The sequence below is a fragment of the Protopterus annectens genome, chromosome 14.part0, assembly GCF_019279795.1.
Source record: "Protopterus annectens isolate FY-2018-M chromosome 14.part0, PAN1.0, whole genome shotgun sequence".
NCBI classification, from domain to species: Eukaryota; Metazoa; Chordata; order Ceratodontiformes; family Protopteridae; genus Protopterus; species Protopterus annectens.
The window spans coordinates 127,313,192-127,328,205 of record NC_056748.1 but is presented as its reverse complement, the minus strand read 5'-3'; the positions used below and the strand labels follow the sequence as shown (position 1 = coordinate 127,328,205).

The 15,014-nt window shown below is 45.0% G+C and overlaps 1 protein-coding gene across 3 annotated transcripts in view; it reads left to right on the top strand.

Annotated features, from left to right (window-relative positions):
• The window catches only part of GPAM (glycerol-3-phosphate acyltransferase, mitochondrial), a 921,522-nt gene that overhangs the window by 225,807 nt on the left and 680,701 nt on the right, over positions 1 to 15,014 (top strand). For all 3 annotated transcript variants that reach the window (XM_044055836.1, XM_044055838.1, XM_044055837.1), the window contains exon 5: positions 10,694 to 10,807. In XM_044055836.1, coding sequence (XP_043911771.1) covers positions 10,694 to 10,807 — 114 coding nt within the window. The remainder of the gene's footprint in view (positions 1 to 10,693; positions 10,808 to 15,014) is intronic.

Sequence of the window (15,014 nt, the reverse complement as noted above, 5' to 3'; positions counted from 1 at the left end):
AAGCCTTTAGATTTTATAGATGCTGTATGTCACATGTATGCTCCCGCGTAGGTCATGGGGCATAAAGGTGAAGTATGGACACAAATACTGAACTTCTTTGCTACCACTTGAATGTCATTATCAAATGTCACTCTGAATGCCCGTATGCTTTGCTGGTTATGTTGTTTTGAGTACTCACCTGCTTTGTTGGTTACCAAGACATCTTCAGATATGAGCCCTATTGGAGTTTCTTCTGTATTTTTACTCAGTGCTGTTGTTACTTGTGTTCATGTCATCCAAGAAGCGAAAATATCAGTGTGGGAGACAGATTTCCCATAAAGACCATCATGACCAGTGTCTTTTTTGCCTAGGTGCTTCTCATGACTGTACACGGTGCTCTCTGTCAAGCATTTGTCCCCAAGACCCACTGTAGTTGCTTACTTCCCCCCTCTGTATACATCAAGAACCAGTGCCTTAAATTGTTGGCTTAGGGTGCTATGGTTGAATCCTCCCATCCCAAGGGACAGTCATCTTCCAGGAAGAAGGATAAAAAGTCCAGGCTTGATCCAGTTGCTGTCCACCCTCCACTGGACATCTGTCTAGAAGCTAGTGAAAGCTCTGAAGACTGTCCGGTGCTTGCATCGTATTCCTCTGCCACAATCCCATCAGAGGCCAGCATGGATCCAGATTCTCACACATCCTCTGAGGCTTATCAAACCTCTGTTATGGACATTGAGGGGGGACCACTTCTGATTATTTCAGAGGAGCTGAGGGGGATTCCTCAAAACTTCGTCTAGGAAGAGATTCCTACTATGATCATTGAATCCAGTCTATGGTTGTTATGGTGGACATCCTGCTTAAGAAAAACAAAAGACCAAACATATTGTGCCTTTTGCTAAAGATTCAAAATGTGAATGGCAAGATTTTACTCGAGGCTTGTTTAATGCCTTGATGGCCTTGAAGCTTCCTCAGGGGGTGTCAGTCCATGCCCCTCCATGATCTTCTACACCTGTTCAGAGGACAAGGGAACCGGATTCTTCAGATAAGGACGTAGATTCTAGAGGAGAAATCCCTTGCATACTCCTGTCAAATTCCCTCTCCTCTAGACCATGGCTCAGAGGAAGAGGATTCTTTGAGCCTGAACTGACACTTGGAAGAATTATTTTTGGAGATACTATTGCTCATATGATTGAGTACTTTAAGTGGGATTGCTCCCAGGTCTCTGACATCCAAAAGTGATACTATGAGCTTCTACAAATAGAGTTTCCTAAGCCATTTGCAGTTCTTTCTGAGTTGGCAGCTCTTTTGGATGCATTCTCTGCTGCCTGCATAGCTCCAGACTCTCCTCCCATGTATCCTAAGAAACCTGATATATTCTACAAGTTGCCGGAGGACTGTAATTTTTTTCTTAAGTGATGTTCTTTGTGTTTTACTGTTACAGTCATTACATTTGGGTAATCTGTTGGCAGGTTGCCCTCAGTCGGCCTGATTAACAAAGTCTTGGGTCCTCCATCGGTTGCTGTCCCTTCTTCCATGACGTCAGGTCGTCAGGGGTATAAAACATGTAGCCGATGCCATTACATCAGTCTTTCTTGCCGCGAGGTACCTGAAGCAGAAACAGTTCACAAGTGCCGGTCGGCCGACTCCTGAAATTTTCGTTTTCGAGTTTCAGAACCGAAGTCTTCATCTAAAAGGCTAAGTACCCCGTTGGGGAAACTTTTTCTTGCTCCTTACCAATGTCAGTAATTGCATTTTGCAGGTAAAGAAATATTAATATATAGCCATACCTGGACGATTGTCTAATTCAGGCAGAAAACAGGGACATTCTTCTAAAACATCTGGCGTTTGTAAAAAGGGTTCTAACTTGTCTGGGGTACACCGTAAACGAAAAGAAATCACAACTGGTACCCTCTCGAAAAATTACATTCCTGGGTGCAAGCTTGAATACAACTGCCCAGATGGCTTACCTTACGCCAGAAAAGCAAATTCATTTGGTAACTTATTTCAAACAGGTGGCCACAAAAACCCTGCTATCTGCAAGACAAATTCTGCAAGCCTTGGGGTTCATGGCCTCCTGCATTCTTCTAATTCCTTATGCAAGACTGCATATGAGGAAACTTCAGTGGTACTTAAAAAGTTTATAGAGTCAGCATTGTCACAGCCTTGAAACAATGATTCCTATCATACCTTGCCTGCAACTAGAGTTCCTATGGTAGGCAGAGGCCTGCCACCAAAACAAGGGACTGCCATTCACTCCAACCCTGCTGCCCAAACCCTAGCTACAGATGCATCAGACTATGCTTGGGAGGCTCCTCCGGCAGGGAAGTGCATTCAGGGCAAATGAAGCCCAAATCAAATGCACCTCCATATCAATCAAAAAGAGATGCTAGCTGTACAGAATGCACTGACAGCCTTCAAGGACTACCTTCATCCAGGACAATTAATGATAAAGACAGACAACACCACAGTTATGTGCTACATAAACAAGCAGGGGGGTACACACTCCTACCCCCTTTGCAGACTAGCCATGGCATTGTGCAACACGGGCTTGACTTGCCAAATACAACTACAAGCTCAATTCCTGCCAGGAAAGCTGAATACTCTGTCAGACGAACTAAGCAGAAATCTCATGGATCCACATGAATGGAAACTGGAACCACGGATTTTCAACATGTTGACATGCAAATGGGGGAGTTCAGACATAGATCTTTTTGCCTCACCCCAGAAGTATCAGTTGGCCAAATTCTGCACAAGAACTCATCACAAAAGAGCCTGGAGAGTGGATGCTCTATCATTCAGCTGGAAAAACCTGTCAGTCTATGCTTTTCCTCCTCTGCCTCTGCTCTCCAAAGCTTTACTAAAAGTCAAACAGGACAAACCAAAAATGATTTTGATTGCTCCAGACTGGCCTCGCCAACACTGGTACCCACTCCTGCGCAATGTGTCACACCTTCCACCGTGGCACCTGCCTCAGACACCTTACTTACTGTCTCAGCAGAACAACCAAATTCTGCACACTCAGCTCCAAACTTTGAATCTTGCAGTGTGGCTAATCACCTAAATTCACCCGTAGCATCCCTCAGCAAACCTGTAATGGATGGCATTTTGGAGGCAAGAAGGCCTAGTACTAGAAAATCTTATGCTGACAAATGGAAAAGATTCTGTGCCTGGAATCAGTCAAAAGGGATAAGCACAGCAGTGCCCAATATTCTTCAGATTTTACAATACTTAACTGAGATGCTTCACAAAGGCCTGTTCTTTTCTTCCATAAAAATCCATGCCTCAGCCATTTCAGAACCTCCCCTTTTCTCTCATCCTCTGCTAAAGCAGTATTTCAGCGGGGCCAAAAACTTAAGACCACCCTGGAGAGCTCCAACCCCTGCCTGGGACCTCAATTTTGTATTGGAAAAACTCACTATCCCTCCTTTCGAGCCAGCTGCTACTGCAGACTTAAAATTTCTCTTCTGTAAAACAGCTTTCCTTTAGCAGTCACTTCAGCTAGAAGGATTTTCGAATTACAGGCTCTTATGGCAGTGGAGCCTTTCATTATTTTTCATGCGGACAGGGTGTCTCTCAGGACCAATCCATCCTTCATGCCTAAGGTGGTATCCAGTGTGGCCCTTAATCAGACCATTCATTTGCCAGCGTTCTTTCCCAACCCACAGAACAAGGGGGAGCGGATTCTGCATTCATTGGATGTACACAGACAACTTAGATTTTATTTAAACAGGACAAAATCTCTAAGAAAATCTGAACAACTACTGATGGCATATGCTGCAAGGGCAGAGGGAAAAGCTATTTCAAAGCAGACTATTTCCAAATGGATAAGCCATTGCATTCATTTCTACTATATGCACCATGGTAAAACTATCCCCCAGGGCTGCATCTACTTCTACAGCCTTTCTCAGAGGTGTTCCTACTAGAGACATTCTAGAAGCTGCTACCTGGAGCTCAGTTCATACATTCACCAAACATTACCATTTACCTTTCTTCTCTAAATCCAGAGCTGGCTTTGCCACTGCTGTCCTGCAGGGACTTGTAGCTGGTCCTAATGCTGTATAAATCCATCCTCCCAACCATAGCTTTGGGAATCTACCCAAATGTAATGACTGCAACAGTGAAACATGAAGAACATAGTACAGTTGTGTACACTTAGCATAAATGTAGATGTTTGAGTGTATTCACTGTTGCAGTCCTGGTTACCCTCCCTCCAACCCCCTGTTTTTCTCTTACTATACCTCTAGTTTCCTTTACTATGCTTAAAAGCCTTTTTGGTGTATTTGCTTTTGTTTGGAGGTATATTTTTGTGTTTTTAATTACTAAAATATTTGGCTCCCCATTTGGGGGGCACCTGACATCTGGGGCAAGAAAAACTGATGTATTGGCGTCGGCTGCATGTTTTATACCCCTGACGACCTGGCATCATGGAAGAAGGGACAGCAACCGACGCATGACCCAAGACTTTGTTAATCAGGCCGACTGAGGGCAACCTGCCAGCAGATTACCCAAATGTAATGACTGCAACAGTGAATACCCTCGAACATCTACATTTATGGTAAGTGTACACAACTGTACTTTATTCTTCTGACAGTTCTGTGATTTCAGTCTCAACTGGTAAGTCTTTTAAATGTTTGCCTTCTCACCCTCTTTCTTCTGATAAACATAGTAAAGCTATGGAAAGGTTAGATAAAAGTATTTACTGCTGTCAACTTGTCATTTTTGGCTATTAATTACCAAACCCACATGACAAAGTATGTCTTTGTTCTCCTTTCTCTGGTCGCTAAGGTTGTCTGTAATCTTCCTGATTCAGAAGGGAAAGCTTTAGCTCTTTCCCTGCTTGGGTCCACTTCCCATGTCACTCTTCACTCCATAAAAGCTGTTATGGTGTTGCCTCTTCCATGGCTGCTTCCTTTGGTATTGGGATGAGGCATTTTTCTTGTCTTTGTCTTCAGGCTTTGCTTGATGATATCAAAGCCAAACTTTTGGATCCACCTGTGGATAATAAAAATCTTTTTGACAGCTGCTGCTGACCTGCTCAGGTCCTTCCAGAATAAACGTATGGCCATGCTGGAAGTCAAGCATATTTTTTGTCTTCCCCTATATCCAAAGATCAGAGGAATTACCCATCTAAATCTGCCTTTGCCTGTAGACAGACTCCTCAACCTCTCAAAGGTGAGAAGTGGTCCAGGTATATTCTTCCTGCTAAGTCCTCTCAGACTCCTACATCTCAGAAGCCTTCCTTTTAGAACAAGCCTGTTTCTATTTGACATTTTGCCTCCTCTTTCCCGTGACTAGGTTTCCTTGTCTCTCTGCCTTTCTGTCTCTCCCAAATTGACAGCAGATAGACACCACCCAAGAGTCTAAAGTTATCATTCATCAGGGGTATTTCATGATACGGGAATCTCATCCCCTCTTTTCAGGCATTCTGCAGCCTCCTTGAGAATAATTGTCTCCTTTCCCAGAGGATTTCCAGTCCCTTTTGGATCAGGGCACCATTTAACTCACTTCGTCCACCAAAGTGGGAAGGGGTTTTTACTCCAGGATGTTTTTGATTTCTTGGAAGCAGGGGAATTGGAGACCAGTTCTGGATCATTCTCTCCTCAACACTTTTCCCAAGCTGTTAGCTCTTACTTCTGGAAAGAGAGTGTCTGAGCTTCAGGTTCTCATGGCTGTTCCCCCGTTTTTAAATTTTCAGAGACGGGGGGGGGGGTCTCTTCATACTAATCCTTCTTTTATGCCCAGGGTGGTTGATGAGTTGTCTGTTAGTCTATTCAGTCCTTCCCTTTTTCTTTCTCTGCAGTCTGCCAATGAGTAGGCTCTCCACTCCTTGGGCCTGCGTAGACAGCTCGGATAGTATTTGGATAAAATAAATATTAATTGCATATCTATGCAACTTTTTGTTTCTTTTCATTCCAGGACTTTGGATTTAGCTGTTTCCAAGCAAACCGTCTCCTCCTGGATCTCTAAGGCCATTTCTTTTTTGTTATTCCTTTCATGGCAACTGTTTTTCGTCTTCTATAAAGGAACATTTTACTAGGGTGGTTGCCTCTTCTGATGACTTTTTAAGGGCTTGGATACCAGTTCCATCATTGAGGCTTTTATTTTGCCTTCTAGGCATACTTTCACTAAACATTACAAGTTGGATGTTATTTCCAGGGCCAGGGCTATTCTGCATGGGTTTGTAGAGGGCTCTTCTGTGCCCTCCTCCTCCCAGGCTTCCTGTTAGCTCTTGTACTCTCCCTTCAGTGAAGAATACTGCAGCAATGATGTAGAAGGACATAACACAGCTGTGTAATATCTTACCATAACAGTAGAAGTTCTTCTCTTCACTGTTGCAGTATTCGCTCCCTCCCTCCTTCCCCCATCTGCTATGGCTCTTGCAACTGTCTTTTTGATACCCTCCTAGCCGGGGGGCTGTTGCTTCCTTTTCCTTCTGAACTCTTTTCTTCTGGATGTGCATGTTCTAAGTTGTCTTTTGGGGTATTTTGTTCATCCTGGGGTCATTCATTTCTGAGTATCTGTGTTTGTACGTCATCTTTATGCCTTGTGCAGGGACCATGTGTTTGACGAATGGTGCCTATAAAATCTAAACGCTTTGGTATACTGGCTGGACATTGGGCTGTTCTTGGCAGGAGATCCCTTCGGTGAAGAATACTTCAACAGTGAAGAGAAGGAAATATGTACATTTCTTATTTGTGTAAATATTGCAATAACTGAAGGTTCTAGTTAGAGATTTCGAAAGTTAACCAGCTTCTAATAAACTGCTGCTCACTCACTCACTCACACACATCTGCTGTGAGTTACTCTTGGAACACATATGTTCTGTGTAGTAGTGATATTCTGGCATGACATTTCTGAATTACAGTCACTGATGGACAAAAAATCTTTTACAGTGTCTCACAATGATGGAATGTCAGTGAAGATACCCTACCTCCCCCCTATTAACAAAGGTTGTGTCTTCTGTCTGTCTCAGCCAGTTCATTAAGCATGCAGTCTTTTTTCCTGAGAATAAAAATATATGAGAATACTTTTGGATGTACATGTGTGTGCACGCATGTGTGTGTGTGTGTGTGTGTGTGTGTGTGTGTGTGTGTACGTGCACGCACGTGTGTGTGCAGTTGAGATACTGCTGGGAAATGACTAAAGACTTCCAAAAAAATGGTCAGCTGTTTGTTTCCTTTGTGAATGGAAGGAGAAGATCAGTCATCAAAATATGGCAGAAGTAGCTGACCCATTTTATTGGCCTTATGACGATAACAGAATATTTGAGGTCCTTTCAGGGGACAGTGATTTACAAGGGTGGCTACTACTTCTGCATCTCATTTCAAGAATATTTTGACTCAAGACATATTATGGGCTGCATCTTAAATAAAAGGGCATGCATTTATAAAGCATTGTAAGCTATATACAGTCAAGAGACCGCATTTGGCAAAGCGGTGTTGCAGCAAATCTGGAGAATGTTCAACACCATCTTGGATTAGTCCAAAGAATTGCTTTGTGATTCTGTCCAAATGCTTTTTTATCTGTATACTTTGTGCCTGTCCACCTTCCAACCACCGTTTAGTAAAATCCATTGTTTCCTCTGAGAGGCAACGTGGCCATTTACCCAGGAGAGAGCCTAGATGAGAGAGCTGTCATCAAGGAGGATGTAAAGTTTGCTTCACCCGGGCAGATTGTATATGTTAGTCTTCTTTGCAGTATGTTTCCCACCGATTGGCTCTCTGGCCCTCAGTTGCCTGACACAAATCATCCCATCTGGCAGTTTGAAGGTCCATGGTAAAGAGATGACATCACGATTGACCTTCTCCTGCAGTCTTAAAGCCCAGCAAATGGTGCGATACTCCCCCACTGCTGCAATTCCCATGATCAGTCCATGGGTCCAGAAAGGAGCATTCATTAACACAGACAACTGGGCACTGATTTGAAGTCCAGCCTCACCCCCCAGACAGCAGAGATGAGCAGTAGAGGCACTACTGTGGTCATACAGTGCCTTCCCTTTACATATGTGTGCCTTCTGACACACACACACACACACACACACACACACACACACACACACACACACACCAATGAAGGTGACCCTCAACTACAGCAACTGGAAGCCTGCGCCCACCTGGTCCTGTTTCATTACCTTGTAAGCCTGTCCTTACATTCCTACAGTCAGCTGATCAGAGCCACCTGTTCTCCCCCAAGGTAAGTGAACCCTCACCTGGCTCTGCTGTTACCTGAAATGCTACTTGAGTTCACATGGTTTGGTTCTGGTTAAGGTTTTATCCTTCTATGCCACACACAGATGGACTTTCTCTCCAGATACCACAAAGTTTGGTGTAGTGTGCCTTCCAGATCAAGGGTATGTCACCCTTGTGATGGTTCTAAATAGTAACCCTTCAAAATGGAGGGATCAGTTGTAATAGTTTGGGCTTCCACTCACCATCATCCCCTTGCCTGGATCTGGATAAAGGTCAGTATTCCTCAGCATGTGGTATTGATTTTCTGGCAGTTTAACACCGATTCTTAAGGCTGCTTCCTGAGCTGGTGTCTTTGGTTACCCCTAGCAGACTGTTACTTAACCATCAGTGCTTCTGTGCCTATCTGCATAAGCTGATGATATCTTAGTTAAATTGTAAAAATCCCTTGGCATTTATCATAATAAGTAGTAGCTAGTTGACATTAAAAACAGAACATACTTTCAAAGGTAATAGTAATGCATCATAATTCATTAAAATATGTAAAATGATTAATAAATGTTCATTATGTCTTACCTTTTGTCTTTAAGAGAAAGGAAAGAAAAAAATAATCTGTTAGTATCAGTTCCTCAGCTGTACCATATGTGTTATTAGTACAACCCACCATCTTTCAGTCCTTTCTGGTGATGAAATCATTCTGTATTGCGCAACTTATAAACAAAGGTATGGCATCTAAGTCCAAGGAAGCCACTGTTCCACTGTATTCGGCATTCATCAGACCTGTCATTGAGTATAGTGCCCCCTTTGGTATGTACCAGGCATATCCAACAACTGGAACGCCCACAGAGGTTCCCTGCTAAACGAATACAGGGCATAAGTAATATGTCCTGTACAGACTGCCTCCATGCCCTATCCCTGTATTCTGTCTCCTGTAGGCTTTTTGAGGAGAGATCTATGCCTGGCATACAGGGCATTGTCAGACCCCACTCTGATGGACCTCCTGCATATCCACAAAACAAACAGTACCAGAATTACCCATTCTAAAGACTTAAACCTTGCCTGTGATATAAGTAGGACCTGCTGGAGATAGGTATGTATCTCAGAGACTACCCCATCTATAGAACAGGCTCCCTATCCACGTGAAGCAGAGTTTTTCCCTAATCCAGTTCAAGTGCAACTTGGACAATTGGATACGAAACCAGAAATTCATGCCTGATTTGGCACCTCGGTCTCTGATGCAAGCAGGTAACCTGTAAATGGTTCATCTCCCAAGCCCATGCTTACACTTATCAAGGGTATTAGAACTTGTCAGAGATTTGGGATGTATGGCTAGCCTTAAAAAGGCCCTTGTGGTCATTAGCGTAGTAAACACCTGTGAACCTGTATACCTACAGAGTTTAGAATAGCCAGTCAGACTGTGTGTTTTTGGGAGGTGGGAATAAATCCGAGAAAACCCATACAGTCACAGGGACAAGCAAAAAAGGTAAATAATGGTATAACAGTAAATCACCCATTCTTCAGGAGCAGAAGGCTTACCTACAGAAGTGTTTAACAGGAAGCTTCTAAATTCTGCTAATGGAGGTAGAGCTTGTGTAGGATGAAAAATTGGCTCTAATACCCACAACCCTTATCCATCCATCAAGGAAGATTAACTCTGCAAGAGGGTTGATTACACTTCATGTGAAAAAAGGTAAAAGGACAAATTATCAAAATTATACAATACAGAGGTTGCTATTTATGTTTCAAATCCATTGTCACTTTTGCCATGCACTTTTTTTCCAGGGAGAGAAAACTCAAGCTTAGAAAGCACATCAGGCAAGTTTCATCTAATGTAATCAACACAGAGGCTACTGACTGTGGAAGGGTGAAGTCCTGATTTTAGATTAACTTTACTCTGCACATTTATTTTTTGGAGGTGTTCATTTCTGAAGCATTTAGAGAACATCAGGTAAGTTACCTCCAACTTGGTGGACATGTAAGGGTGCCAGCTGCAAAATGTCAAAAGTCCCGATCTCTGGTCAACGTAACCATGCTTTTTTTTTTTTTTTGAGGCAGGGGGAGGGGGCAGCGATCGACCGCATGCATGGGAAATCAGGCAAGTTACATCCAATGTGGAGGACACACAGGGCAATTGATTGCTAAATGGTGGTCCTGATTTTAGGCAAGATGTATTGTGCTCTTTTTTAGATATGTATCCTCCTACAAGGCACTGTGTCTATCTTGAAGGGGATACTATGAGGGCAAAAATGTATATATGTATATATAGACAAAGAGAGAAAAAACCAGTGCACAAACAGAAGAGCATGCAGACTCTGTACATGCAGTAACAGAAGATCAGGATTGAACTGTAGACCTTAGTGCTGTGGAGCGTAGATCTTAACCACCAAGCCACTGTGCTGCCCCTTTATATTCCTGTGCTTCTACAGTTATAATTCATGCTGTCACAATTCTGTGCTTTCTTTCCACTTGTTTCTCTTTTTGAAATTCTTTATTAAAACATTAATGTTAGCATTTCTTTTTTCTTGTAGATATAGGGGGTGGCTGGCACGACGTCTCTGTTATTTTCTTTTTGTCCAAGAACGAGATGTGCACAAGGACATGTTTCCAAAGAATGTTGTGGAAAATGTTTTGAACAGTAATAGGTAAGGGACCTAAATTTAAAGAATATGTTGAGTGGAATGTTTTCACTAAAATTTGCTGACTGCTTGGTTTAGATTTAGATTGTGAGACTTAAGTGAAATGGTAAAAGGCATTCTGTTTTAATAACTCCTAAATAAACTTAATTGTGTACATAAAATGTATTATGTGAGATGCGACTTCCCTATGTTGGTGGCTGCGAAAATATAAAAAAAAATGCAGTGCCAGAGTGTACTGCTAATAGTGACAAATGGATTTGTGCAGGGCATAGCCATTTGCATTAATGTATTAAAGAAAATTGTATTTCTTGGCAGTTGGCTTTTGGGGTTCTGTTCTTGGAGGTTGGGATTTTAGTTTCAGAGGTACAGCATTCTGTTTACCATGGTTACTGTTATGAACAGATCTGAAGTAGTTTACTTCATTTGGTCTTCAACCTGTGGGTCTTGAATCCACATCAGATCCGACACAGCCGCGTTTTCCAGCTACGGATCCGAGCTCCAGACTCCTCCTCTTACCCACAATGCTCCCTGTTTCCCTTCAGATCTCTTTTGCTGCCATAGTGGTTACAAGTGTGGTTTCTGAGCTCCAGCTAGTGGGTCACGTAAGTGAAATAAACTATGTTTTTTTTTTCTCTCTAATTTCTTCCTATTTTCTGCCTTGCATCTTTTCTTTCCTCCCGCGTCTGCATTAGATAACAAAAAAAAATTTCTTCTCTCTCTTCTCTTTTCTATCTGAAGCGTGTGTGTGTGTGTGTGTGTGTGTGCTTTTTAGTCTGTGCTGGGAATGGCAGGAGCCCCTAAGGCAGGTTTTAGGAAATGCACAGAGTGCGGCCATAAGCTATTTCCAGCAGATGGCCACACTCTGTGCGTGGTTTGCCTCGGTGCAGATCACCTTAAGTCCCCCTGTCCTATTTGTGCTGGTTTCAACCCTATGGCACGTAAGGATGGGTGGACAAACTGATAACTGAAGGGTTTGCTCCCCTTTTCAGGGACTATGTTCCCTTCTTCCCCAGCGGGGTTAGCAGTGACTCATGCTTCTACTTCCTCTTCTCCGGCCTCAGGGACTCCAACTTCCACCAAGAGGTCCGGGAAAGGGGATAAGGCTAAGAAAGACCGTTCTTGTAAGTGGTCCCCCGACCGCTCATCGCAGGCGGGTCCACCACCAATAGTTAGGCCTCCGACCAGGCCTGGATCTCCTTTGTTACGCACTCCCAGGTTCTTCCCTGAGCCTGAGGAAACTCGTAGACAGTCCCCAGTAAGGTCTTCTCCCCACCGACTCTACTGACCTGTTTTGGTAGCGTCCTCCTGCTTCACCCGAAGTCTCAGTGAAGTGAAGATGGACAAGATGATGCGCAGATTTATCCGCAACCAGATTCAGATGGGGGTGTTGCCGGTGCCCTCTCCCTCCGGAGGGGCTCCTTGCAACCTTTGTTTTGACCAATAGCTCCTTCTCCAGGCCGTCCAGCGGTGTTTGGAATTTTTTGATCCGAGGACATTCTGGGTCGAGGAGTTGGCGCCGACTGTCGACGCTGGCCATTGCCTTGAGCTTGTCGGATCCGACAGGATCGGATCTGAGCTCTTGGAGTCGTAGCTTCGGGGTTGGATCCAAGAGGGGGGCTCTCTGCTCCAAGTGCTTTGGAGCAGAGCATCCCAATGGGCATCTCAGCTCCTGGAGGCTCGGCTCCGATTCCCCTGTTGAGTCAGAGGGGGATGGTCCCCACCAGTATGTCCCAAGAGGGTCTTTGCCTTTCTGCATTCGACATGGTGGAGAGGGTTCTCTCGGTGTCGAGGCCTTTGACCATTTCGTCCTTGGACTCCATCCAAACCCCTTGGCTCTGCATGCGGTTCCGACCATCTTGCCATCTCAGGGACAGCCCGTGGTCGCTATGCCCCAGGAAGTTCCGGTGGAACAACAAGAGGTTTGTGAGTTCTCCTCAGAGTTCCCCCTGAGAAGGTACCCCACAAATGAGTCTGTGTTCCTGGAGGCATTTGGCTCTGACCCATTTACCTCTTTTGTGTCCCCTCCTGCTGATCCACTCGTGGATCTGATAACATCTAGGGCATGGAAGGAGCCGGACACCATAGAGCCCATCCCTAAGAACCCCAACAGAGTATTGAGACCCCTGTCAGACAGGACGCATTGGAACAAGGGGTCCCCGGTAGATGCGGTAGTGGTGGCGGCTGCCACCAAGAAGGAGCTCGCTCAGGAGAGCTCCAAGGTTCATACCTCTGATTGAGAATCAAGAGCGATGGACCATTTTGGGAAGTGAGTATATGCTTCAGCGACATTCTCGGTGAGGGAGCTGAACTATATGGCACACGTCAATCGACTCCAGAAAAATCTAGTGAAAGAAAAAATGGAGTCTCCCCCAGAGTCCATGGTGGAGGACAAAAAGACCTTTTTCCACCTGAATGACCACTGTAAAAGCAGTTGCCAACATGTCCATGTGACTGTTCTCTCATACTACGGAGGGAGCCGCAAGGGCAGCGGGAACAGGCGTTGCCATCAGGCATCACTCCTAGCTCTGGTTGTATCAATTTTCGGATCCATTCAAGGCATCTTTCACCAACGCCCCCTATGATGGTTCTTCCCTCTTCAGGAAGGCGGTGAAAGTGCCATTGGTCCAGAGTGAGAAGGACAGGAAGACACTGTCTGCCATTGGGATCTGCTTCCCGTCTCCTCAAAGATCCTTTTCTAAGAATCAGTGAGGAATGAAGATGATGTGGTTCTGGAAGTCTTAGGCATTTTCCCGGGACACTAAGGATTCTCCATCCTCCAGAAGTAGAGGGGGGTCACAACAGACACTGCCCGAGAGGCAGAGGGGGTCCTAGGAATTTCGGGTCCCAAGAACCCTTCTCGGAGGGACCTGGGCAGCAGCCCTGAGGGGTTGCCCGACTGCTCATCTCTGGAGGCAATTGGGGGTCACCTGTCGCTATACCCGAAGGCATGAAGTCAGTTACAACAGATCGTTGGGTGTTGCGAATTATATCCAGACGATATTTCGTTCCATTCAAGAAACATCCCTGTCCGAACAAACTCCTCCCAGATGTCCCACCCCATGCAGCGGGAGGAGGCAGCACTAGAAATAGGAAGGCTGCTGAAGAAACGAGTCATCCAACCGGTTCCCCCCAGACCAGTTTGGATCCAGCATTTACTCCAGGTTCTTTTTAGTGCCAAAGAAAATGGGAGACCCTCAGACCTATTTTGGATCTGTCCACATTGAACCTGTCAGTAACCAAGACAAAATTCCGGGTGATCACTTTTCAGTCTATCCTGCCCTTTCTGTAGCCCACAGACTGGATGTGCTTGATCGACCTCCAGGATGCGTACTACCTCGTCAAAATGGACAGGCACTCCCGGAGGTTTCTTTGCTTCCGGCTGGGATCCAATCACTACCAGTTCAGTGCCCTTCCCTTTGGTCTCACCACAGCCCCCAGGGTGTTTACCAAGGTGATGGCAGTTGTAGTGGCTCACCTGAAGCTCCAGGGTATTCACGTCTTTCCATGCCTGGACAATTGGCTCTTTGCTGCCCTTTCAGAGCATCTACTGTGCCAGGCCAGGGATTACTTCATTCGTTTAGTGAGCAATCTGGGTATTACCATCAATCTGAACAAATCTTCTCTAGAGCCGGTCCAGATTCTGGACTTTATTGGGGCACATTTGGACACTCTTCAAATGAGGGGTTTTCTCACCCTGGACAGGATATGCAGTTTAAGATTTCATGTCTTACAAATTCTTCACGCTCAAGTCCCTACAGTCAAAGTAGTTCTCAGGGCACTGGGTTCCATGGCGGCCATGATCAGTCTCCTGCCTTTGGCTCGCCTTCATATGAGAGCTCTTCAATAGACACTTGCGGTCCAGTGGTCCCTGTTAGACCTTCCTCTCACCTTTCCAGTGAGAATCTCAAGGGTATGCAGGGACTCCCTTCATTGGTGGTTTCAATCCCCGGATCTCCTCAAGGGACGTGCCTCCCACCCTGCTTTTCCCAGAACCACGGTGACCATGGACACCTTCCAGCTAGGGTTGGGGGGGGCACTGCTCAGGGATGGTCCAAGGCATGTGGTCCCCCTCTGAGACCGAGTTGCATATCAACGTTCTTAGAGATGAGGGCGGTTCTTCTGGCGTTGCAAGCATTTCATGCCCATCTTCCTCTACGGACGATTGCTATTCAGACAGACACAGTGTCAGTAGTCTGTTACATCAACAAAAAAG